General features: G+C 33.3%; 2 protein-coding genes across 2 annotated transcripts in view; both read right to left on the bottom strand.

Moving 5' to 3' along the window:
- The window catches only part of galnt3 (UDP-N-acetyl-alpha-D-galactosamine:polypeptide N-acetylgalactosaminyltransferase 3 (GalNAc-T3)), a 28,408-nt gene extending 9,893 nt beyond the window's left edge, over nt 1-18,515 (bottom strand). The window contains exons 1-6 of the mRNA XM_051119199.1: nt 18,390-18,515; nt 17,558-17,766; nt 15,136-15,720; nt 11,190-11,362; nt 3,833-3,982; nt 3,171-3,405 (exon numbers count right to left, since the gene is read on the bottom strand). Coding sequence (XP_050975156.1) covers nt 3,171-3,405; nt 3,833-3,982; nt 11,190-11,362; nt 15,136-15,632 — 1,055 coding nt within the window. The 5' untranslated portion in view covers nt 15,633-15,720; nt 17,558-17,766; nt 18,390-18,515. The remainder of the gene's footprint in view (nt 1-3,170; nt 3,406-3,832; nt 3,983-11,189; nt 11,363-15,135; nt 15,721-17,557; nt 17,767-18,389) is intronic.
- Nucleotides 18,516-20,525: 2,010 nt separating this feature from the next.
- The window catches only part of ttc21b (tetratricopeptide repeat domain 21B), a 35,509-nt gene continuing 28,378 nt past the window's right edge, over nt 20,526-27,656 (bottom strand). The window contains 7 exon segments of the mRNA XM_051119189.1: nt 20,526-21,208; nt 21,210-21,245; nt 22,291-22,358; nt 22,446-22,566; nt 25,107-25,331; nt 26,280-26,475; nt 26,596-26,757. Coding sequence (XP_050975146.1) covers nt 21,167-21,208; nt 21,210-21,245; nt 22,291-22,358; nt 22,446-22,566; nt 25,107-25,331; nt 26,280-26,475; nt 26,596-26,757 — 850 coding nt within the window. The 3' untranslated portion in view covers nt 20,526-21,166.

Consider the following 27,656-nt stretch of genomic DNA (forward strand, 5'->3'; position numbering starts at 1 on the left):
TATTATCAAATCTATTTACTCTAATCACTGAAGGAATGGTCATGCTGTTTCAAACCTGTATGACATTTTCTCTTCCACTGAACACAAAAAGAGAATGATTTCTGAAGGATCATGTGCCACTGAAGACTGGAGTAATAATGCTGAAAATTCAGCTTTGCATGGCAGGAATAAATTACATTTTAAAATATATTCACATAGAAAACAGCTATTTTAATGTGTAACTAGATAGTAAAGTTCGTACACAAACTTAAAGTTGGCTTGAAAAAGTTGGCCAGAAAGTTTTAAAAGTTTGACGATTTTCAGTTTGAAATAATTTGAAAGATTACAGTCTGAATGTTTTGAAGGCAATACAGTATATTAGAAAAACAGATACATAGTTACTAACACGTTGTTAGCATGATTAACAAGTTACTAGCATGATGTTAGCATGTTTCTAACGTGATTAGCAAGTTACTACCATGTTACTACCATGATTAGCAGGTTACTAGCACGTTGCTAACATGGTTAGCAAGTTAAAAGCATGTTGCTAGCAGGTTCATACCATGATTAGCAAGTTAACATGTTGGTAGCATGATCAACAAATTACTAGCATTTAGCTAGCATGTTTCTAACATGATTAGCAAGTTAACAAAATGTTAGTAGCATGGTTAGCAAGTTACTAGCATGTTGTTAGCATGATTAGCAAGTTACTAGCATGTACTAGCATGATTAACAGGTTACTAGCATGTTGCAAACATGGTTAACACATTAAAAGTATGCTGCTAGCAGGTTTCTAACATGATTAACAAGTTAACAGAATGTTAGTAGCATGGTTAGCAAGTTACTAGCATGTTGTTAGCATGATTAGCACTTACTAACATGTTAGCATGATTTTAGCATGACTAACATGTTACTAGCATGTACTAGCATGATTAACAGGTTACTAGCATGTTCCTAACATGGTTAGCAAATTAAAAGCATGTTGCTAGCATGTTTATAGCATGATTAACAAGTTAACATGTTGGTAACATGATCAACAAGTTACTAGCATTTAGCTAGCATGTTTCTAACATGATTATCAAATTAATATTATGTTAGTAGCATGGCTAGCAAGTTACTAGCATGTTGTTAGCATGATTAGCAAGTTACTAACATGTTTCTAGCATGATTAGCAAGTTACTAGCATGTTACTAGCACGATTAGCAGGTTACTAGCATGCCGCTAACCTGGTTAACAAGTTAAAAGCATGTTGCTAGCATGTTTATAGCATGATTAGCATGTTAATAGAATGTTAGTAGCATGGTTAGCAAGTTACTAACATGTTGTTAGCATGATTAGCAAGTTATTAACATGTTAGCATGATTCCAACATGACTACCATGTTACTAGCACGTTACTACCATGATTAGCAGGTTACTAGCATGTTGTTAGCATGGTTAGCAAGTCACTAGCATTTTGTTAGCATGATTAGCAAGTTATTAACATGATTCAAGCATGACTAACATGTTACTAGCATGATTAGCAGGTTACTAGCATGTTGGTAGCATGTCAACAAGTTACTAACATTTAGCTAGCATCTTTCTAACATGATTAGCAAGTTAATAAAATGTTAGTAGCATGGTTAACAAGTTACTAGCATGTTGTTATCATGATTAGCAAATTACTAATATGTTAGCATGATTTTAACATGACTAACATGTTACAAGCATGATTAGCAGGTTACTATCATGTTCTTAACATGGTTAGCAAATTAAAAACATGTTGCTAGCATGTTTATAGCATGATTAGCAAGTTATTACAATGTTAGTAGCATGGTTAGCAAGTTACTAGCATTTTGTTAGCATGTTTAGCAAGTTATTAACATGTTAGCATGATTCAAGCATGACTAACATGTTACTAGCATGATTAGCAGGTTACTATCCTGTTCTTAACATGGTTAGCAAATTAAAAACATGTTGCTAGCATGTTTATAGCATGATTAGCAAGTTAACAAGTTAACATATTCAACATGATCAACAAGTTACTAGCATTTAGCTAGCATGTTTCTAAAAGATTAGCAAGTTAATAGAATGTTAGTAGCATGGTTAACAAGTTACTGCATGTTGTTAGCATGATTAGCAAGTTATTAACATGTTAGCATGATTCTAGCATGACTAACATGTTGCTAGCATGATTCAAGCATGACTAGCATTTGGCAGCATGATTCTAACATGTTACTAGCCATTTCTAACAAGATTATATCATGTTTCTAACATCATTAGCAAGTTACTAGCATGTTGCTACCATTATTCTATCATGACTAGCATGTTGCTAGCATGAGTCTAACATGATTAGCATGTTACTAGCATGTAGCTAACATGTTTTAGCACGATTAGCGTGTTGCTAGCATTTTTTTTTTACCATGCCTAGCATGTTTCTAGCATGATTAACATGTTACTAACATGTTGCTAGCATGATTAACATGTTACTAACATGTTGCTAACATGATAAGCAAGTTACTAGCATGTTGCTAGCATGTTGCTAGCATGATTAGCATGTTGCTAACATGATTAGCATGTTTAAACCAGCTAAAACCAGTTGATTCAGTAAAACCAGCTATAAACCAGCTAAAACGAGCCTAGACTGGTTGTCTACTCTTAGCTGGTTTAAGCTTGGTTGGTCTTTTAACAGCTCGACCAGCTAAGACCAGCCTGACCAGCAAAAAAAGTGGTCAAAACCACTTTAAACCACTTTAAAACCAGCCTGGGAGTCCAGCCAAAGCAGCCAATCAGCTTAGGCTGGTTTTGCTGTTTTTTTCTTCCAGTAGGGAGTTGTTAGGCTTTGCTGTAGCAATGAACAGTTTAAATGCAACATAAAACCCACTGTACAAAAGTTTTCACCCCCTCAATGAAAGTCTATGAGATTTTTGATGGTTTTGATAGTCTGGTTTTCGAAAACCGTAAGCCGGATCAGTAAGAAAATACATAGCAACTAACTTCAGACCAGTCTGAAGGTCTGGACCGAGTTTGGTGGTTGTAGCTTTAAAGCTCTAGGAGGAGATACGAACAAAATTTGTACAATTTTTACTAGATTTTTTAACACATAAATACAGCCTCAGTTAGCAAAAGGGATTTTTAAAACATTAAAAACCCTAAACTTTTAAATGGTGATGTAAGCAATGGCATGGCAGTTTAATCCTGAGTGTTTCCTTACAGAATAGGGTACGTCTCATCTTTGCGTCTCCGTTTCTCGTGATCCGGAAGAGTCTCCCACCCGAAGGAAAGGCCCCAGTCGAAATTCCCCCGGTTATGATGCTGTCCATACGGTGAGGGTTTCATGAACTCAAACGTGTTCAGGTCGATGGTGGTGATGTCAGGACTCACTACGGCGGTGGAGTTCTCCGCTATCCTGGCCAGCAGCGGCTCAAGCCATCCGTTGAAACATTCACCTAAACAAAGCAAGCAGGAATTGCATCTTCAAGTACGTTCTGCCCTTAGGCTACCATCACCTCTTACTCTCATTTACTTCAACGTACTTACAGTACAAACACCCTGATGCATAAACACAGACGTGTTGAATAAATAAAACTGTGCTTTAAATCAATTTCTGCATTCTGGCTGACCGTCTCTGAGTTAACCACACCAGCGCAGGACACAAACACTTTCTAAAAAACATCATGAATGTTTAACAAGCCTAAACGCAGACGGAATTAAAAAGCATCAGATTTTTTCCAGCGCAGAGCAGCTCCAACTGACCACAGGCTTGTTATAAAGAGTGTGTTTTTATTAAGAGACAAGCCCTATTAATGTAAATCCAACACATTTGAGTGGGAGTGATCTGCATTTTATAAATGGCAAGCCGCTTGTATGACTCACAGTGGGCATCCAGGAAGGTGAGCGTTTCACCCGTGGCCACGGAGGCCCCAAGGAGCCGCGCAGTGATCAGGCCTTTTCGCTCTGGCTGACGGACCACGCGAACGATGTGCAGCTGTTTCAGATATTCGTCCAGTTCATCCTTTAGTCGCTCTGTGAGAAACAGAAATGACAAAACTAAGTGTTTGTGCACTTTACAATCAATAATTCGCTAAATTTAAATTCTTTCATGGAGAAGGGAACTTTAGAATACATTAAAAAAATCCATCCAGACTAGGGATGAAATGAGTCAAATGGCTATTATACATATTTAAAATTTTAGGGTTAGGTTTTTTGGGCAAAAAAATTGTATTCAGCAAGGTGCATTAAACTGATAAAAAAAAAAGTGACAGTAAAAACATTTACAGTAAAAAACAAATGCAAGCAAAACCAATTTGTATTGGAGAAAACACAACTGTAAGGTGGCAGTTTCATTATTTATGTAACTAATAAAAAGTATTAATAAAATATACAGATATAATAATATACAGTGCCCTCCACTAATATTGGCACCCTTGGTAAATATGAGCAAAGACGGCTATGGAAATAAATCTGCTTTGTTTATCTTTATGACCTTACATTCAAAAAAATTCACAAAATGCTAACCTTTCATTGAAGTAAAACAATTAAAAGTGGGGGGAAACTTACATTATGAAATAAATGTTTTTCTCATATGCATGTTGGGCATAATTATTGGCACCCTTAGAAATTATAATGAGTAAAATATCTCTGAAGTATATTCCCATTCATATTTGCATTCATTTAGCACACTAGAATGACTAGGAGTATGATATTTTCCAGCAATAACTTCCTGTTTCACAGGATTATAAATATGAGGAGCACAAAGGCCAAATTTCCTTAATCATCCATCACAAGGAATAAAACCAAATAATACAGTTCTGATGTGCAGAACAAGATTGTTGAGCTTCACAAAATAGAAAGTGGCTGTAAGAAAAGAGCTGAAGCATTGAAAATCCCAATTTCCATCATTAGGACAATAATTAAGAATTCCAATCAACTAAAGATGTTACAAATCTGCCTGGAAAAGTGTCTCTATATCGTCCTAATGCATGGTGAGGAGGAGAGTTTAAGTGTCCAAAGACTCTCCAAGGATCACAGTAGGAGAACTGCAGAGATTAGCTGAGTCTTGGGGCCAAAAGACTTAAAAAAAAAAAAAAAAAATTCAAACAGTCCCTACGTCACCACATGTTGTTCAGGAGGGGTTTAAGAAAAATCTTCCTTGCTCATCCAAAAACAAACTCCAGCATATTCAGTTGTCAGACACAACTTGAATTTCAAATGGGAATGGCTTCTGTGGTCAGATGAAACTAAAAAAAAGAGCTTTCTGGCAGCAAACACTCAAGATAGGTTTGGTACAAAAAGTACCCCATGCCCACGGTTAAATATACTGCTGGATCTTTAATGTTGTGGGCTTATTTTCCTGCCAGAGGTCCTGGACAACTTGTTCAGATACATGGCATCATGGATTTTAGCAAATACCAACAGATAAAAAATGTAAACCTGACTGCATCTGTTAGAAGTTCTATAATGAGCTGTGGTTGGATCTTCCATCAGGACAGTGATCCAAATCAAACATCAAAATCAACACAAAAATGTGTCACTGAGCATAAAATGAAGGTTCTGCCGTGGCCGTCCCAGTTGCCTGACCTGACCCTATAGAAAATGCGTGAGGTGAACTGAAGAGAAGAAGCACCAGCATGGAGCTGGGAAACTAAAGGATCTGAAGAGTTTGTCAGGTGTTCTCCAAACTCTTCAGGCATTAAAGAAGAAAACACAGAGCTGTTATCTTGAATAAAGGACATTGCAATAATTGGGTGCCAATAATTGTGGTCAACATGAACTACAGAAAAACATTTATTTCATAAAGAGATTTTCCCCCTGCTTTCCATGGTTTTACTTAAATGATAGGTTAGAATATTGTGAATTTTTTGAACGAAAGATTAAAAGGATAAACAATGCAGATTTATTCTTACAGCCACCTTTGCTCATATTTACCAAGGGTGCCAATATTAGTGGAGGGCACTGTAAGTAGTAAATTATCTCAGTAAGGCTTTATTTAAATAATTGATTAAAAAAACAATAATAATACGTAAAAAATAAATTAAATAATGAAAAATACATTTACATTTAATAATGCATTTTAGTAAATAAAATAATAAATACTAATTTATTTAAAACCATTTAAAAATACTTTATAATAAATATTATTAGTAGTATTTTTATTATTAATATTGTTGTTTTGTTTTTATTTTAGCCTTTTGCCATACACATTTTATAAATATACATTAATAATAATAATAATAATAACAATAATAATAATAATGATTATAGTTTACAAGCAAAACATTTAATTAAAAAAATACATTTATTTTTGAAAATTAAAAAATATATTCTTTTAACAGCTTTTTTTGCCTTTATTTGCCTATATTTGAAAGGACAGTAGAGAAGGATTTTTTTTTTTTTTTTTTACTTTCTATTAATCAAAAATGCATCATGGTTTCCACAAAAATAGTAATAGTATTTTCATTACTGATGATAATATTTCATCATATTAGAATGATTTCTGAAGGATCATGTGACACTTAAGACTGGAGTAATGATGCTGAAAATCCAGATTTGATCAAAGGACTAAATTACATTTTAAAATATATTCAATTACAAAACAGTTATTTTAAACTGCAAAAATATTTCACAATTTTCACAGTTTTTTTAATCAAATAAAGCAGCCTTGATGCACATAAGAGATTTTAAGAAACATTAAAATATCGTACAGACCCCATACTTTTGAACAGCAGCATATATTTAATATGTGCGTGTGTGATACACTTATTCATGTACTTCTAGGCTAAATATCAAGCATATGTAGAGTCACTACAGTTTGGATGTTCCCTAAAAAGGCAGCTGTCTATGTAATTAGTATACAACAAGGTTGGTCAGTAGGTTTTGGAACACATTCCAGATTTATTTTACATACACTACCAGTCAAAGGTTTTTCAACAGTAAGATTTTTAATGTTTTTAAAGAAGTCTCTTTTGCTCACCAAGCCTGCATTTATTTGATCCAAAGTACAGCAAAAAGAGTAAAAAATGTAAATATTTTCACTATTTAAAATAACTGTTTTGTATTTGAATATATTTTAAAATGTAATTTATTCCTGTGATTTTAAAGCTAATTTTTAGCATCATTACTCCAGTCACATGATCCTTCAGAAATCATTGTAATATTTATTATTATTATTACAAAATACATTTATTATTATTATTATTATTATTATTATTATTATACAGCTGAGCTGAATTTCTTTAGGTTTCTTTGCTGAATAAAAGTATCAATTTCCATAATCCCCCCTGGATTGGAGTAATAAAGCTGAAAATTCAGCGTTGCATCACAGGAATAAATTATATTTTAAAATATATTCATATAGAAAACAGTTATTTTAAACTGCAAAAATATTTCAAAATTTCCACTGTATTTTTGATCAAATAAAGCAGCCTTGATAAGCATAAAAGACTTTTTTAAAAGCATTAAAATATCTTACGGAACCCATACTTTTGAACAGCAGCAGTAGAATCACTTCACTTTCGATGTTCCCTTAGAAGGCAGCTGCCTATGTAGTTAGTATGCAGCAAGGCCGCTTAATAGCTTTTGGAACACATTCCAGATTTATTTCGCTTCTATAATTATGCCAGTCGGTGCTCTTCCAACTTCTTCCCAAAATGTTACATTTAAAAAGGTGTATCATTAAATGTAATGTTTTGCCTTCAAACCGATTCGGTATTCTGTCAGAGTACGTTTTAAATTTAGTGCGCTGAGATAAAAGACATAATAATACTCATTTAGCAAAGGAACAGGACAAAGCTCAAGCAGCACCTTTAATCTAGTAGATATGGGTGTGTACGTATTCATTAAGCATAAATATCTCCTTTCATGATCCTGCAGCTTCCCAGCAGCCCTCAGGGCAAAGCCACTGACCAGCACTTTGGTATATTATTATATATTATACAGAACTGAGGAGTAACTAGCTAAAAATAGTAATGCCTACTGTAACTTCAAAGTACAGTGTGCTTATGCACAACTAACAGCACTAAACTGAACTGAAATCAGTTTTGGTTCAAATGGGTTGGACAGAGCAGTGCAACATTTGAAACTTTAAAAACACTTATTTGAATCTCTAGAAAAGTCTTCATGTATTTTGAAGAATGTTGGTAAACAAACAGTTGACGGTAGCCACTGTATTTTTTTCCATACTATGGAATATCAATGGGGACCATCAGCTATTTGGTTACCCACATTCTTCTTTTGTGTTCAACAGCTGAAAGAAACACGTACAGGTTTAAAACAACTTAAAAATATCATTTTTGGTAAACTGTGTGCTTGCTGGTCTTTAAGCTGGTCTCCTGAAAAGCCATCATAAACCATTATAACTGGCCAGCCTAACCACTTTAGGCTGGTCAAAGAAGTTTTTTAATCAGCAGGGAGGGTTTCTTGACCGTTTAACTACTTTAAATTATGAGTCGCTTGGGAAGCTGCAGTTTAAGAGTGGCTTTCCCAGTCCAGACACTGTGATTTATGATATCACATAATATGTATTATCCTCTTCAGAATTATTTAAGAATAAAGGTGCAACACTAAGCCTGCTGAAACCAGCTGAAATGATTCACAGCAGCGCAGCGGGACGTCCTATAGGTTTTGGCTGCCTCCGAGGGTGGGGACCTACACACACACACAAGACTGGTTTTTCTCAGCGGAAGCTGGAATTGCTTGAGAAAGAAAGAGACGGAGAGTGTAATTAAAAGAAGAGGGAGCGTAAAAGAATAGTTGAAAGCCAATTCCCTGGCTTTCGTTTCTCGCGTGGCGAGCGGCCAAGAGAGAAAGTTCAGTGCCTGCGTGATTCTACCAGGGGAACGGATAGGTGAGATCTAGTGCAGTGGTTCTCAACCCAAAATGGATAGCAGTTCTCTTCTGCTCTGTTCAATAGGGTGAAAACAATGCTAAATGAAAATAATCAAATGCAACTAACTATAGACACTACCAGTCAAGTTTTTGAATAGTAAGATTTTTAATGTTTTTAAAGAGGCCTCTTCTGCTCACTAAGCCTGCAATTATTTGAAAAAAATATTTAAGGATGCAAGGATGCATTAAATTGATGCATTAAAAGTGACAGTGAATACATTTATAGTTACAAAAGATATCTATTTCACATGCTGTTCTTTTGAAATTTCTATTCATCAAATGTCAAAAATAATTTTTAAAAAGTATCATGGTTTCCACAAAAATATTAAGCAACATACCTGCATTTGACATTGATAATAATAACAAATGCTTTTTGAGCATCAAATCAGCATATTAGAATGATTTCTGAAGGATCATGTGTCAGTGAAGACTGGAGTAATGATGCTAAAAAAAAATCAGCTTTGCATTACAGGAATAAATTACATTTTAAAATATATTCACATAGAAAACAGCTAGTTTAAATTGTAATAATATTTTATAATATTACTGTTTTATTGATCAAATAAACACAGCCTTGGTGAGCATAACATACTTCTTTAAAAAAAAAAAAAAATTGACATTTAAGACAGAGAAAAACAATGCTTCATAAACTACCAGTCAAAAGTTTTTAAACAGTAAGATTTTTAATGTTCTCTTCTGCTCACCAAGCCTACATTTATTTGTTCCAAAGTACAGCAAAACAGAACATTTTAGAAATATTTTTACTATTTATACTCTTACTATTTATAAATAACTGCTTTCTATTTGATTATAATTTAAAATGTAATTTATTCCTGTGATTTCAAGTTGAATTTGTAGCATTATTACTCCAGTCACATGATCCTTCAGAAATCAGAAATATTCTGATTTGCTGCTCAAAAAACATGTATTATTATTATGGTGAAAACAGCTGAGCATAATTTTTTCAGGTTTCTTTAATGAATAGAAAGTTCAGAAGAACAACATTTATCTGAAATATAAATCTTTTGAGACAGTTTAAATGTCTTTGTCATCACTTTCAATCAATTTAATGCATGCAAGAAAAAGTATTAACTTCTATAATTTCTCTTCCAAAAAACCTCTCCAACCTTTTGAATGGTATAGTGTATAATGTTACAAAACCTTTTTATTTCAGATAAAGCTATTTATCAAAGAATACGTTTTAAATATTGATAATAATAATAATAATAATAATAATAATAATAAAAACGTTTCTTGAAGAGCAAATGAGCATATTGGAATGATTTCTAAAGGATCATGTGACACTGAAGACTGGTGTAATGTTGCTGAAAATTCAGCTTTGATCACAGGAATAAATTATATTTTACAATATATTCAAATAGAAAACAGGTATATTTTAAATAGTACAAATATTTCAAAAATGTGGATTTTGCACTTTGGATCAAATAAATGCAGGCTTGGTGAGCAGAAGAAACGTTTAAAAAACATTACAAATTTTACTGTTCAAAATCTTTTGACTGGTAGTTTGTCTTTTGTTGTTGATGTCAATTTTACGCCTGATCAAACTCTGTAATAATTTGGTGCCAGCTCATTTGCCATTCAGTCAAAGTTAGTCAAATGACATTGGCAGGTCGTGCAACACAACCTCAACCTTAAAAACCATAAACAAAACCACAAAAGGTGACAAAAAAGAGACATGGCCACATGCAATTGTGTGATGATCACTCTATGGTTTAACCGCTGAGAAACTTTAGTTGGTTTAGAAAAATTGTATGCATATGCATATTTCTGAAATTTAAACAATTACAATAAGGTCCTATTAGTTAATATAATAAAAGTTAATATAAGTTAATGCATCAACTTACAGTTTGTTAGAGTAGTTATTCATCTTTGTTTTGGAACCTTATTGTAAAGTCTCAGCAATAAACTTTTGGCACCACCAAATTTCACATTTTTAAAGACATTTTGGCTTTACCAAGCTATTTTGGTGCTGTTTTGAGTTGCAACTTGATCTCTAATGTTAAACATGGCTTCTGAAGCAAAACCAATTGGGAACCAATGTTCTAATGCTCATTTTCTTCTATGCATTTCTTCATCCACCTGTCAAAGATCTGTTTTTTAAGAGTCCGCTGATAGGCCTCTATACCTCAGACCCCCTTCACCGGCTGAGCAAAACTCCTCTGAGAACATTCCCAAACAGCTCTGTTTCCTGTAGTAACCTGCTTCACGAGCGCCGGGTGTCAGCAGGCCTACAAGAATTCAGTAAAACAGGCTGCTTGAGTGAAACCGGACGCCCGTTAAAACACACGGACGGTCTGGTGGGGCTACGCGCTAGAGGTGAGTTTACCGTCAGCGCTGGCGTCGTCCACGAGGATGATTTCTTTGAGGAGCAGAGCAGGGGAGGTGTGCAGGACGCTGTAGACGGTCCGCAGTAACGTGCTCCATGCCTCGTTGTGGAAGACGATGATTACACTTGTGGTCGGCAGGGGTGGACAGCGTCTGAATGTCTGTTCGATGCATCTGTGAGGGGAAAAGAGAGACAGACAGAGAAATGAAGGGAAAGGGGAGGATGTTTTATTCAACAGATGTCTGTGAAATGTCTAGATTAGGGCTGTGCAAGATATTGGCCCTGTTCGGCTATTGAGTTTGCTAAGGACTAAAACTAAAACCTAAAAAAAAAAAAAAAAAAAAAAAAAAAAATTGTGACTTGAAATAAAATAAACATTAACTGAAAAAATAAAATAAAATAATGGTACCATTTTACAAAGGTTTTGTTAGTTAATGTTAATTTCAGCATTTATTAATACATTATTGAAGTCAAAAGGTGTATTTGTTCTTTTTTTTTGGTAACTTTAGAACTTAAGATACTGGCCCTGTTTGGCCATTAAGTTTGCTAAAGACTAAAACCTTAAAAAATAAATAAATAAATAAATAAATAATAAATAGTTACTTGAAATAAAATAAACATTAACTGAAAAATAAAATAACATAATATAAAATAAAATAAAATAAAGTAAAGGTAACATTTTACAAAGGTTTTGTTAGTTAATGTTCATTTCAGCATTTATTAAAACATTACTGAAGTCAAAAGATGTATTTGTTAATTTTTTTTTGGTAACTTTAGAACTAGGTGTCATTTGTTAACATTAGTTCATGTATTAACTAACATGAACAATAACCAATACATTTATTACACTATGTATTAATCTTTGTTAATGTTAGTTAATAAAAATGCAGTCTTTCATTGTTTGTTCATGTTAGTTCACAGTGTATTACTACTTTTAACAAACACAACTTGTGATTTTAATAATGCATTAGTAAATGCTGAAATTAACATTAACTATGATTAATAAATGCTGAAGTATTGTTCATTCTTAGTTCATGCATCTAATGTTAACTAATGAACCTTACTGTAAAGTGTTACCATTTTTTGTACTAAAATAACTAAAACTAAGACAAAAATGCATCATAGAAATAAAGAAAATGACAAAAACATTACTAATACTTTAACACCAAATATTAAACTTTTAAAATGAACATGCAAATGCAAGTATATAAATAAAACCTAAAGCACACTAAAAACTATAAGAGTAGAACAATGATATAAATTATAAAATAAATAAAATAAAATAAATTGCAGGGCTGTCAAATCGCGAGTAATCGCATCCAAAATAAAAGTTTTTGTTTACATGAAGTGTGTGTATAGCGTATAAATATTTTATTGCATTTTACTTCTTGCAATAAAAAAACTGAATTTATTTGGCTATAATAACTGTTTGGTTGAATTGACAATGAAACACAATCACCCTTCTAAGATTGTTTAGACTAAATGCATAAATATCAAGACAATTGTTGTGGCTGTGTCAACCAGGCCTCGTCTGAATTTGATTTTGCAGACTAATTGTGTGTTGTGCGACACTTTGTATAACTGGTTTTGTGTTTATCACCCACTAAAGCAATAAGGACAAGAACAAACATGTTTAATTAGAGAAAAAAGCTCATCTTTGTCTCAGTCTGTAATTAGTAGCAATAACTGCGTAGACATGTTTAAATAACGCGTCTGAGGACAAAAGCTAGTCTGTAGTTTCATGGAGTCACTGATTATGCTGCGGATAAACAGATTGTCCTCTAAATTCTATGAACACAAACTTTGTTACATTTTCAAAATCCTTTCAAAAATCCTCCAGATTCTACACTACATACGTCACATAAACTCTAAAAACATCATGAGGTCAGATATTGAAAGTGTTTTAAATGAGAAAAATGCAAGTCTCAGTCCAGTAGTTTGGACGTTATTGTATTTGTGTGTTATTCTCTGCTGCCAATTTAGTTTTACTACCATTTTGATCTAAAAGGTGGTCTCCTCATGTTATTTTTGGTTGGTTTTGGATTGAGTTTTTGTAAAAAAAAAACAAAAAAAAAAGACTTGCATAACCCACATCAGAAGGCGAATTAGCAAAAACAGCAGATCACACTATTGTGATATACTAATATACTAATATATTTTAGGGCTGCAAAACGATTATTCGCGATTAACTGATTCAAAATAAAAGTTTATGTTTACATACTACGTGTGTGTACTGTGTATATTTATATGCATGTATAAATACACATACATTCATGTGTATATTAAGGAAAAATATGTTAGAATTATATGTACAATATTTATATCTATACATAATATGAATTATATACAAGTGTTTACATACAATACAGGGCTGCAAAATGATGTTGTAATCAATAGTTTCAAAATAAAAGTTTATGTTGACATACTATGTGTGTGTGTACTGTGTATATTTAATATGTATATATATATATATATATATATATATATATATATATATAAATACACACACGTATATATTAAGGAAAAATGTTAGCTTTAAATGTAAAACATTTATATTTATATATAATATGAATTATATGCAAGTATTAACATACAATAACATACAGTATTGATATTAATAAATACATTTTTTTTTAAAATATATACATACGTGTGCGTATTTATATATACATAATATGCACAGTACACACACATACAGTATGCAAGCATAAACTTTTTTGAATCGATTAATCACAACTAATCGTTTTGCAGCCCGACTGTATTTATAGATACATTTTTTCTTTCAGCTTTTAAAGGGTGCCCACACTTTATGACTAATGATTACTTAATTGCAATTTAATTCTTACATAAATAGTTCCATTAAACTAAATGCATGCCTGCTTTGCTCATGTTTCATAAATGCAGCTCACAGAGTGCAATATTCATCAGATTAAAGCATTAAAAGCTAAGCATAATTTGAAAAATGTGTAGTGACATCATAAATTTCTATGACCATGGATTTTTTTAAATGCAATTTTAAATTTCCTTAATATTTCTTTGGAAACCCTGAATATTTAAAAGTGAAAGAAACGGATACTGCATTCAAATAAAAACACACACCTTAAGATGAAAAATTTGCTTAAAATCTACTCACCCTCTGGCAATCCTAGATGCAGATGAGTTTCTTCATCAGAAAAAATTTGGAGAAATTTAGCATTAGACTTGCTCGCCATTGGATGTGAATGGGTGCCGTCAGAATGGCAGTCCAAACAGCTGATAAAAACCTCACAATAATCCACAAGTAATCCACACCACTCCAGTCCATCAGTTAACATCATGAAAAGCCAAAAGCTGCTTGTTTGTAAGAAACAAATCCATCATAAAAGCATCATAAAACCATAAACCATCACTTCTGGCCAAAATAGAGTCCATAATTTAAAATAATGTTTCCTCCAGTGAAAAAGTCTATCCCCTGTTGTCCACCCACATATTTATGGACTGTTTTTGCTTGTAAACAGTGCTTGATCTGTGCATATTTCTCTCCTGATTCAGACAAAATAGCATTTCACTGGAGAAAGCAATATTATGGATAGAGGACTTGTATTTTAGCCGGAACAACGGTTTAATGTTAAAACATCTTGATGGATTTGTTTCTTACAAACACACAGCTTTTCATAAGATGTTAATTGATGTACTGGAGTGGTGTGGATTGCTTGCAGATTATTGTGATGTTTTAATCAGCTGTTTGAACTCTCATTCTAATGGCACCCATTCACTACAGATCCACTGTTGAGCAAGTGATGCAACGCTGAATTTATCCAAATGTGTTCCAGTGAACAAACAAACCCATCTACATCTTTGATGGCCTGAGGGTGAGTACATTTCCACCTGATTTTCATTTTTTGGGTGAGCTATTTCTTTAATGTGTCTGTAGAAGTGTCTTAAGGTGCATACTAGTAGTACATACTCTGGAGGTCTCGTATCGGGGCCGAGGTCTCTGCTTAGCGAGATCCGATCACTGGCGTATAAATTAAAGCAGTGCTTCTCATCTCCCCTCTCCTTTTCTTTTTGCTCCGACGAGCTCAGATTGTCAGTGTGAAAAGCCTTCCCAGAAGCCCCCGGGGCACTGGGGTTTTGCGGTGGTCTTTCCAGGACCGGTCGGAGCTCAGCGGCCGTGTAGTATCCGGGTAAACATGCCGGACTGCCCTGGCTTTCCTGCTTCCTCACCGGAGCTTTTATCTGCATCTTCGGCATAGCGTCCCGGAAGTTATTCACGGCACCCATGACCATCTCAAGAACGCCGTCCCGTTTCTCCACAATCCCTTTGAGCCAGGGTTCATCCTGGGGGCTCTGACTGACCACCTCTCGCTGCATCAAAAACAGGAATGTCACAAACACCAACGCCACTATGGCCAGCTTCCATGGATGCAGGCGTCTGCGCAGGAGCCTGCGGAGGAATGTCATTCTTTTAAGGCGAAGCCGGCACTCAGAGCGTGAGAAACAAAGCTTCACCTGTCACACACCCTTTGCGTAACATCACCGCCTATCAAACCTGTGAATGAGGCAAAAAGACGACACTGACATGCAAGCAGCAGAGCAAGTTCAACGCTTCTGACAACTAGTTTGAGAACGGAAAAATTGGGAACTCCAGTTCTGAACGTCCAACGTAAATGTTTTCTTTGATATTTAAGCCTCTTTTAGGTGGCTGGGAAATCATTCTTCACTTGAGAGGCAATTTTGTGAACCTAATTTCTTTAACAACATTCTCTTGGAGTGAATTTTAACAGAAACTTTCCAAATGATAATTGGGCCTTTTAACCAATGGAAAAGTATTAATCACATTACAGACATCAGACTTAACAGTTCTATCCTTTATAAATTACATTTTGATGATGCATAATACTTTTTATACATTTAATTTAACCCTAAAATGCATATGTGTGACCCTGAACCACAACACCAGTCATAAGGTTTAATTTTTTAAAAATAAATAAGCTTTCCAAGGAAAGGACGATATTTGGCTGAGATACAACTATTTGAAAATCTGAGGGTGCAAAAAAAAATCTAAACATTGAGAAAATCGCCTTTAAAGTTGTCCAAATTAAGATCTTAGCAATGCATATGACCAATCAAAAGTTAAGGTTTGATATATTTACGGTAGGAAATTTACAAAATATCTTCTTGGAACATGATCTTTACTTAATATCCAAATTATTTTTGGCATAAAAAAAAAAATAATAATAAATTGATCATTTTGACCCATACAGTGTATTGTTGGCTATTGCTACAAATATACCCATGCTACTTAAGACTGGTTTTGTGGTCCAGGATCACAAAATAATATATATCAAAAACTATGTACTGTACAATTAAATGCATATGCTTTGCTAAAAACTTTTTTCATACAACCAAGTGTGTGCTGTGTGACACTCCAGGCTTGACAAAATGATATTGCAAAATGTTTTAGAAGCAACTATTGATTTTTGATTTACATTAATTTGGCCTACACAATATAAAACAGAAACCTGAACATGCTTTTGTTTGCTCAATTTGTATCCATCAACCCTAGAATGCATGTTTAGGTTTCAGATCTTGTAAAGCGTAGGGCAAAAGAATAAAAAAAATCATACAATTAGATGTGTACTCTTCACCAAAACACGTGTTTTGTCAGTGAAAATGATCATTTTCATTTTAATCATGTGTTGGGTGGTTCCAGAAAGACTGTCACTGTAATTTGTGACCACAGACCACAAAACCAGTCATAAGTAGCACGGGGATATTTGTAGCAATTGCCAAAAATACATTTTATGGGTCATAATTATTGACTTTTCTTTTATGGCAAAAATAATTAGGATATTAAGCAAAGCTCATGTTCCATGAAGATATTTTGTAAATTTCCTACCGTAAATATATTAAAACTTACATTTTGATTAGTAAAAGCATTGCTAAAAACTTCATTTGAACCATTTTAGATGCAATTTTCTCAATATTTGGATTTTTTGCACCCTCAGATTCCAGTTGCATCTCAGTCAAATATTGTCCCTTATGACTGGTTTTGTGGTTCAGGGTCACAAGCAATAGATAATTTGCCATTTACTTTCTTACTAAATATTTATCTAGACATTAATGTAATCTAACATTACCTAAAATGGAAAATAAGGGAAAAAATCTATACAAGGTAGACAATTTAGACACTTTATCTGAGGTATTCCTGTTATGTCAGATAAAAAGTCAATTTAACGCGACACATATTGCTTTACAGCCTCATTTTGAGTTAATCATTACATACACAATAACACAATCTGTCCAAAACTATAAATCACTTCCGAGTTCTATCATGTAAACAAATGTTATAAAGCCGAGTCAGTAAAGAAAACAGTAAGAAATACCTGTTTGAGCTTAAATATCGGGTAAATTCATATCCAACAGAGTTTTGAAGATCCACAGCGACTGTCCCAAAGCAGAACTGCTGGCCACGGTGATGTCAAAGCAGGTAATCTCAGCCGGACTTCCGCTTCGTTGGATCCAGGTGCTAGTCTCTCAGGTAAAGGGGCGGGGCTTGCGTAACGCGTACGTAAACGCCACATGTGCCTTCATTCTGTTAGGGGGTGAGACCAGCAACGTCTTAAACACTTAAACATCTTGAAACTCTTTTCCATTAAAAAAATGTTGATTATTTAATTAGAAAAACATTGAAATGAAAACTTTTCTTGTGTCTTTTTAATAATTTTTTTTAATAAAAACTTTTTTTTTTTTTAATTTGGGCTTGTTCTAGGCTCTTCATAATAAATTTATAAAATAAATTTAAGTTTTTTCGCGTTTTTAAAACTTTTATAGTTACTGAAATGTTCAAAACGCGATTAAAATGTGTATTTAAACTCAATGGTAAAAAGAACAGACTACATACTTTTAAGCCCCCCAACCTCATGTTATGAATTTCCTCATTCCAACCTTAATTAGTGGAGTCAGACCCCCATAATAGTTCGTACCCTACAATATCTCTAAATATATATGTTGCACAAACCTAAATCATCCACAACCGAAGGGTCCCGTTACTGGCATCGCCTTTTTCCATGACTCAAATGCAGAACCACTTCGTCGCGACACATCTGACATCAGTGATGGGTGACATTCGACTAAACTCACTTAGTATCGCACTTAGACGTATTACCACAATAAATTACCCCTATTAAACAGAACGTAGATGTAGAGAACACTCACCAGACATGCTCAGGCTGAGGATTTTAATCAGCGTGTCCCCATGCACATGGACTTCATAAAGAGCTTCTGTGTTTGCAGGGCAAAGAAAAGAAACCGGACACGAACCGGACAAGAGAAGAATACCAGAGAGGCTCAGTGTGTTCATCTGTAGGATACTGGAGATTTAACTTCCCACTGTGTCGCTTCGTGTTGAATCTCCCTGTGATTGAGTTTAGTGGGAATGTCGGACTCTTGCTGGAGGTTGACATATGAACTGCTGCTGATGAAACTCAAAGTTTATTATTTGACATCAGATTGATGTGGATTTATTGCACAACTGAAATTCTTTTCAGTAACACTATCGAGCTAAAAGTTTATTCTGTAAGCCTTGTAATAACCCACATCTGAGAGACTAATAAATATAATTCAAATATGCATGTATAAAATGTACACATATATAATGTTTTTTGCTCATCAAGGCTGCATTTATTTGATCAAAAATACAGGAAAAAAACAGTAATATTGTTAAATATTTTTGCAATTTAAAATAATGGTTTTGTAATTTAATGTACTTTAAAATACAATTTATTCCTGTGATCAAAGCATAATTTTTAGCATCATTACTCCCGTCTTCAGTGTCACATGATTCTACAGAAATCATTCTGATATGCTGATATTATCTGATTCTGGTAAAGGAATATTTTCTGCTCATCAGGACTGCATTTATTTGATCAAAAATACAGGGAAAAAACAATAATATTGTTAAATATTAATGCAAGTTTTGTATTTTAATTTACTTTAAAATATAATTTATTTCTGTGATGCAAAGCTGAATTTTCAGCATCATTACTCCAGTCTTCAGTGTCACGATTCTACAGAAATCATTCTGATATGCTGATATTGTCTGATGCTGGTAAAGGAATATTTTCTGCTCATCAAGGCTGCATTTCTTTGATCAAAAATACAGGAAAAAAGCAGTAATATTATGAAATATTTTTGCAATTTAAAATAATGGTTTTCTAATTTAATGTACTTTAAAATCTCATTTATTTCTGTGATGCAAAGCTTAATTTTTAGCATCATTACTCCCGTCTTCAGTGTCACGTGACTCTTCAGAAATCATTCTGATATGCTGATATTATCTGATGCTGGTAAATGAATATTTTCTGTTCATCAAGGCTGCATTTATTTGATCAAACATACAGGGAAAAAACAATAATATTGTTAAATATTAATGCAAGTTTTGTATTTTAATTTACTTTAAAATATAATTTATTTCTGTGATGCAAAGCTGAATTTTCAGCATCATTACTCCAGTCTTGTCACATGATTCTACAAAAATCATTCTGATATGCTGATATTATCTGATGCTGATAAAGGAATATTTTCTGCTCATCAAGACTGCATTTATTTGAACAAAAATACAGAAAAAAACAGTAATATTGTTAAATATTAATGCAAGTTTTGTATTTTAATTTACTTTAAAATATAATTTATTTCTGTGATGCAAAGCTGAATTTTCAGCATCATTACTCCAGTCTTGAGTGTCACGTGATCCATCAGAGATCACTTTAATATGCTGATTTATTATCAATATTGAAAAACAGTTGTGCTGCTTAATATTTTTTGGGAACCTGAAACTTTTTTTCAGGATTATTTTATGAATAAAACATTAAAAATAACAGCATTTATATATATATATATATATATATATATATATATATATTAGGGTCAGTAAATTTTTTTTTTTTTTTTTTTTTGATAGAAATCAATACTTCTGTTCAGTAAAGATGTGTTAAAGTGATAAAAAGTGATAGTAAAGACTTAGAAAAGATTTAAAATAAATGCTGTACTTTTAAACTTTGTTATCCATTAAAGAATCCTGAAAAAAGTATCACAGTATCACCAAAAAAATATTAAGCAGCACAAACATTGCACACACGTTTCCAACACTGATAATAAATCAGCATATAAGAATGTGACACTGAAGACTGGAGTAATGATGCTGAAAATTTAGCTTTGCATCACAGAAATAAAATTTACATTTTTAAAAATATTCAAATAGAAAACCGTTATTTTAAATTGCAAAAATATTTCACAGAATTAGTTTTTTTCTGTATTTTTGATTACATAAATGCAGTCTTGATGAGCAGAAGAGATTTCTTTACCAGAAAAAGAAACCAGACCAGAGCATTTGAAGTGAGAAATCTGAGACATAAATACTGCCATATATTTGCATGTGACGCACCCTATACAAAGCCACACACTGTAACAATGTTTTAAGTGTTACTTGTTGCCCATTGCATACTGTTAAAATGAGTAGACATTATAGAGCATGTACTGTGCAGTATAAAGTTGCAGTATGCAAGTATTCCACTCAGAACAGTAGTATGCTACATTGTTGTCACATGACCTCAATATTATCATCTTGGAAAAAAAACAGTTGCATTTTTGATTCAGTTTCAAATTCAACTGCCAACCTGGTCAACTAAAAAGAGACACATTAGGAATGCAAGGTCAAGTACATTGCATCGTGGGATGTAGTGTTCTGTTGCAGTGTACAGAAAATGTGCAAATATATTGTGAAATATGTAGCCTGATATTAGTGTTTTCAAAAGTTTATTCATTTCTATGTATACAATGAAAAATAGTGCACCATTATTAATGTTTGTTTTTAATGCTGGACGAACACTGCATGTAGTCATATCAAAACATTTCTTATACTGACACTTAATGCAATTTATATGAAATTACAGATGAGATCACAATTGAGCAACAGCACCACACTGCTCCTTTTGTCACGATCTTAAAGCTGCTCTAGCCTTGTCCAAGATGTCCTTTCCTGATCCGTGGATAGTTGGGATGTGCATCCAAAACCTGAAGGTGTGAGTGTAAAAAAGAGAAAAAAAAAAAAAAAAAAAAAGAGGCAAAAATTGCATTTATTATATTTTAGCTATTCCATTTTAGTTTTTTTTTTCAAATAAGTAATTTAAATAAAAATTATAATAATATAAATTATTATATGTTTTTTTCATTAAAAAGAAGTCTCTTCTGATCACCAGGCCTGCATTTATTTGATCCAAAATATAGCAAAACTAGTAATAGTGATAAAAAAAGTAGTACTATTTGTAACAGAATATTTTAAAAGTAAATTATTCCTAAATATTCAGCATCATTACTCCAGTCTTCAGTGACACACGACAACATTTTTGTTATTTTTATAATTATTATCAATATTTAAAAAGTTGAGTAATTTTTTTCTGAACTCTTTGATAAATAGAAAAATACAAAGATCAACATTTATCTGAAATAAAAAGCTTTTTTAACATTACACTCTATACCACGCAAAAGTCAGTATACTTTTTTGTTACAAATGTTTCTATTTCAGATAATAATGTTTTTTGAGCAGCAAATCAGCATATTAGAATGATTTCGGAAGGATCATGTGACTGGAGTAATGATTCTACAAATTCAGTTTTGAAATCAAAGGAATAAATTACATTTTAAAATATATTCAAATAGAAAAAAGTTATTTTAAATAGTAAAAATATTTCAAAATGTTACTGTTTTTGCCGTACTTTGGATCAAAGAAATGCAGGCTTGGTGAGCAGAAGAAACTTCTTTAAAAAACATTTAAAATATTTAATTTTATTGCCAAATACATAAATATTGTAGAAATGTTTGAGAATGCAGAGAATTATGTTTCACTGAGATTTTGACAATGAAACTTCATAAATCGTTGAAATATCACTGAATACTTCAAGGCAGGTCTGTCTTAAAAGGTTTAAACATTATTTATAAAAACTTGTTTTGCTAAGGAAAAAAAAATTAATGGGATTTTGCTTCTGGAATCTGACTGTTGGTCTCAGAACAATATTTATTAATTTAGATGTTTTTTTATTAGGATTTCTTGCGTACTCACTTTATGGCACACATCTATAGCATCCACGTGCCTCTTGGCCTTTAGGTAATTGAACGCGAGCTTGTAGCCTGGTGAACAAACAGCATGCTGATGTCAGTAAGAGAAGTGAACACACATGAGAACAGTATGGAATGTCAGAGGAGCTTTAATCTTACCGATAGTGGGGTTGGTTTGATTGCTGTATTTCCAGGCCATTTCATAATTCATAGCAGCATCTCTGAACGACTGCTCCTTTTCCATAATGTAGCCCATGTACTCGTACGCCTTGCAGCAGGACTGTTATAAAACATGTTAAGATGTCAAAAAATTAAAGGAGAAGTCCACTTGCAGAACAAAAAATTACAGATAATGTACCCACCCCCTTGTCATCAAAGATGTTCATGTCTTTCTTTCTTCATTCGTAAAGAAATTATGGTTTTTGAGAAAATAATTTCAGGATTTCACTCCATATAGTGCACTTTAATGGTATCCGCGAGTTTGAACTTCCAAAATGCAGTTTAAATGCAGCTTCAAAGAGCTCTAAACGATCCCAGCTGAGGAAGAAGGGTCAGTTATTTTCTAAAAAAGATTAAAATTTATATACTTTTTAACCACTTCCAGAACAAAAATTGACAGATAATGTACTCACCCCCTTGTCATCCACGATGTTCATGTCTTTCTTTCTTCAGCCGTAAAGAAATTATGTTTTTTGAGGAAAACATTTCAGGATTTTTCTCCATATAATGGACTGATATGGTGCCCCGATTTTGAACTTCCAAAATGCAGTTTAAATGCGGCTTCAAATGATCCCAAATGTTGTTGTAAACGATCCCAGCCGAGGAAGAAGGGTCTTATCTAGTGAAACGATTATTTTCAATTTAACAAATACAATTTAAATACTTTGTAATCTCAAACGCTCATCTTGTCTTTCTCTCCCTGAACTCTGTGTATTCTGGCTCAAGACAGTTAGGGTATGTTGAAAAACTCCAATCGTATTTTCTCCCTCAACTTCAAAAATCATTTCAAAATCATCCCATGTCACTGCAGAAGCACCGACCCAGTCTTTGCAAAGTGAACATGCAAAGAAGATCAAACACCCTCAACAAAAAATGTAAAACAGTGATATAGGGCGATTTTGAAGTTGAGGGAGAGTTTTTCGCATACCCTAATCGTCATGAACCAGTACAAAAACAGACCAGGCAGAGTAAGACAAGACAAGTGTATGACATTAAAAAGTATATAGATTGTATTATTTTTATGAAAATAACCGATCGTTACGCAAGATAAGACCCTTCTTCCTCGGGTGGGATCATTTACAACTGCATTTGGGATTGTTTGAAGCCGCATTTAAACTGCATTTTGGAAGTTCAAAATCGGGGCACCATATCAGTCCATTATATGGAGAAAAATGCTGAAATGTTTTCCTCAAAAAACATAATTTCTTTATGGCTGGAGAAAGAAAGACATGAACATCTTGGATGACAAGGGGTGAGTAAATTATCTGTAAATTTTTGTTCTGGAAGTGGACTTCTCCTTTAAACGCTCGTCTTGTCTAGTTTTGCCTGAACTCTGTGTTTTTTTTCCGGTTCAAGACAGTTAAGGTATGTCGAAAAACTCCCATCTCATTTTCAGCTTTAAGATCATCCTACATCACTGTTTTACCTTTTTTTGTAAAGGGTGTTTGATCTTCTCTGCATGTTCGCTTTGCAAAAACTGGGTCGGTAGATCTGCAGTGATGTAGGACGATTTTGAAGTTGAGGGAGAAAATGTGATGGGAGTTTTCCCAGGCAGACCTAGACAAGACGAGCATTTGAGGCTAACAAATATATAAAAATTGTAATAATTTTTTAGAAAATAACCTATTGTGTCGTTGGGTAAGAATCTTCTTTTTTCGGCTGGGATTGCCTTTTGAAGCCGCATTTAAACTACATTTTGGAAGTTCAAACTCGCGGGCACCATTGAAGTCCACTATATGGAGAAAAATCCTGAAATGTTTTTTTTCTCAAAAAACATAATTTCTTTACAAGTGAAGAAAGAATGACATGAACATCTTGGATGACAAGGGGGGTGAGTACATTATCTGTACATTTTTGTTCTGGAACTTCCAGGTTTTTTTGAAAAACGTTCCAGGATTTTTCTCCATATAATGAACTTCAATGGGAGTCAACAGTTTCAACGCAGCTTGAAAGGGCTCTACATGATCCCAGCTGAGGAATAAGGGTCTTATCTAGTGAAACAATCAGTCATTTTCTTAAAAAAATTTAATTTATATACTTTTTAACCACAAATGCTTGTCTCACACTAGCTCGACCTCATGCATTATGTACCGACCCAGTGTTTACAAAGTGTACATGCAAAGAAAGACAACCTTTTTCGCCCCACCCTACCTTTCTGAACCAAAGTACACAGATGAAGAACTAACCACCCGTCACCTTTCCAATGTGGTAACGTAATGTGTACAGCCATAGATGTGCACTGCAGAGCTAGTGCAAGACAAGCATTTGCCTTAAAAAAAAAAAAAAAAAATAAAAATCTAGTTTCGCTAGATAAGACCCTTATTCCTCGGCTGCATTTAAACTGCAATTTGGACCTTCAACCCATTGGCCACCAGTGAAGTCCACTATATGGAGAAAAATCCTGGAATGTTTTCCTTAAAAACCCTAATTTCTTTTCGACTGAAGAAAGAAAGACGCGAACATCTTGGATAACATGGGGCTGAGTAAATTCTCAGGAAATTTTTATTCTGGAAGTGACTTAATCCTTTAAATATACTAATCTTTTACTATTTTTCAGCTGAAATGGTGATATATAATGTGGCTGAATGAATTCAGCATCACCTTGTTGTGTCGCAGGCATCTCTTCAGCAGCTCTCCTGCCATGTCGTATTTTCCCGACTGGATGTAGATGTCGGCCAGGAGCAGCCAGCTCTTTTCAAACTCATCTGCATCAATGATGTTCCAGTTCATTTTGGCGATGCGTTTGAGCTGGTTTCGGGCCCGAGGGGTTTGCTTCAGGATCATGTAGGCAGTGGCCATGGCCAGCAGTGCAGGAACATGATCTTTCTGTACAGAACAAACAGACATTTAGAGGTAGTTGAGTAAATGTCATCGTGAAGCATGAAAGAAAAGGATTGAAGAAACCGTAAAGTTTGTTGTAAGTGATACTTTAGTGGAGATTTCTGACTCAAAAAAAACATTTTAAGAAAAGGTTTTTAAAGATGTGCATTATAATTGAAATCTACATTTATGGCATAAAATAAAATAAACACTTAAATGGGAATTTTGTATGTTTTTTTTGTTTCTACTAGCCTTTATTTAATAAAAAATATGGTAAAAAATTGTGATATATTATTACAATTTAAAAAACTGTTTTTTAATTTGAATATATTTTAAAAATGTAATTTATTCCTCTGACGTAAAGCTGAATTTTCGGCATCATAACCCCAGTCTTCAGTGTCACATGATCCTTCAGAAATCATTCTAATATGCTGATTTGCTGCTCAAGAAACATTTCTGATTATTGTCAATGTTGAAAACAGTTGTGCTGCTTCATATATTTGTGAAAATTTTCTTACTGAATAAATAAGGGTGCAAAAAATTCCTAAATATTAAGAAAATTGCCTTAAAAGTCATCGAAATTAAGTTCTTAGCAATGCATATTACTAGTTTTGATATATTTATGGTAGGAAATTTACAAAATATCTTCATGAAACATGATTTTTACTTAATATCCTAATGATTTTTGGAAAAATCGATCATTTTGACCCATACAATGTATTGTTGGCTATTACTACAAACATACCCATGCTACTTAAGACAATTTTAAAGAACAGCATTTATTTAAGATGTCTTTACTCTCACTTTTGACTAATGTAATGTATCCTTGCTAAATAAACATTCTGAACGCCAGTGTAAGTTTGTCTTGAAGGTGTGATTCAGGCATATACAAAAGCAGTGTGCTTATGGAGGTGTGTGTTTATTTAACATATCCGTCATGTGATGTCCACACACCTCACTGTTTGCGATTTCAATGAAGACGTTGAGAGCTCGTTCCACGTTGGCTTTCTGTTTGGTGGCCAGATAGCAGTAGTTCTCCAGTATGCGCAGCTGTACGTGTCCCGCTGGGGTTTGTGGCTTCAGCTCCTTCAAGAGCTTCTCCGCTGTTCTCACGGCCAGCTGCTCCGACTCCTGCTTCTCTGTAGAGTTCCTGAACACCAACAAATGAAATGCATCATTTTTGAAAGTGCATGTGTGCAATAAAATTGTGTTTATAAGGCAATGAGGCAGAATTAGTGAAATTAGCTGTTCAGAATGCATAAGGACGCACCCCATATCTCCATCCAGGTTCTCAAACACCTCTCCTCCTATAGTTTCATTGTCAGGGTTAAGACAAATCTCAATCATGTTGTACACTGCATTCTGGCCCCAGTCGTTGTCCTTCCTGGCTTTGTTGAAGTGACGTAATCCGTCGTTAGGTTCACCAGTGTACCTTTGAGAAGTTGCAATCAATTAAGCGATTAAAAGCTAAAAATGATATCATATTTTTATCATATGCATATGACTATTCAAAATCAAGTGTTTCAGAGAAATAATTCCCAAATGTGTTTGTCAGTAATACTGTGAAATATTATCATTATTTATTCTATTAATAACTATTAATTATTATTATATAAATAAATAATATTTATATTAATTATAATTAATTATTATATAAATATTATATAATAATTATGAAGTGTTATAATTAGATAAATATTATTATTAATTAGTAGTAGTAGTATAACTGTTTTCTATTTGAATATATTTTAAAATGTTGCTAAAATGTTACATGATCCTTCAGAAATCATTTTAACTTTTGATTTGCTGCTCAAAAAACATTCATTAATTTTAGAAATGTTGAAAACTATTTTTGTGGAAATCATGATTTTTAATTGTATTTTTTAATTTTAAAGGACAAAGGATTCTTCTAAACAGCATTTATTTGAAATATAAATGTTTTGTAACATTATAAATGTCTTTACTGTCACTTTTAATTTATTTAATGCAGATTTTCTCAATAAAAGTATTAATTTCTTTCCAATTTCGGTTTAGAAACTTTTTATGAAACTTTCAGTACATATACACTACCAGTCAAAAGTTTTTGACCAGTAAGATTTTTAATGTTTTTTAAAGAAGTCTCTTCTGCTCACCAAGCCTGCATTTATTTGATCCAAAGTACAGCAAAAACAGTAACATTTTGAAATATTATTACAATTTAAATGTCTGTTTTCTATGTGAATATATATATATGTTTTTATTACTATTATTATCAATATTTTAAACAGTTGAGTACATTTTTGTTAGGATTCTTTGATGAAAAGAAAGATTCAAAGATCAGCATTTATCTGA

Source organism: Labeo rohita, chromosome 9 (assembly GCF_022985175.1).
Source record: "Labeo rohita strain BAU-BD-2019 chromosome 9, IGBB_LRoh.1.0, whole genome shotgun sequence".
Lineage (NCBI taxonomy): Eukaryota > Metazoa > Chordata > Actinopteri > Cypriniformes > Cyprinidae > Labeo > Labeo rohita.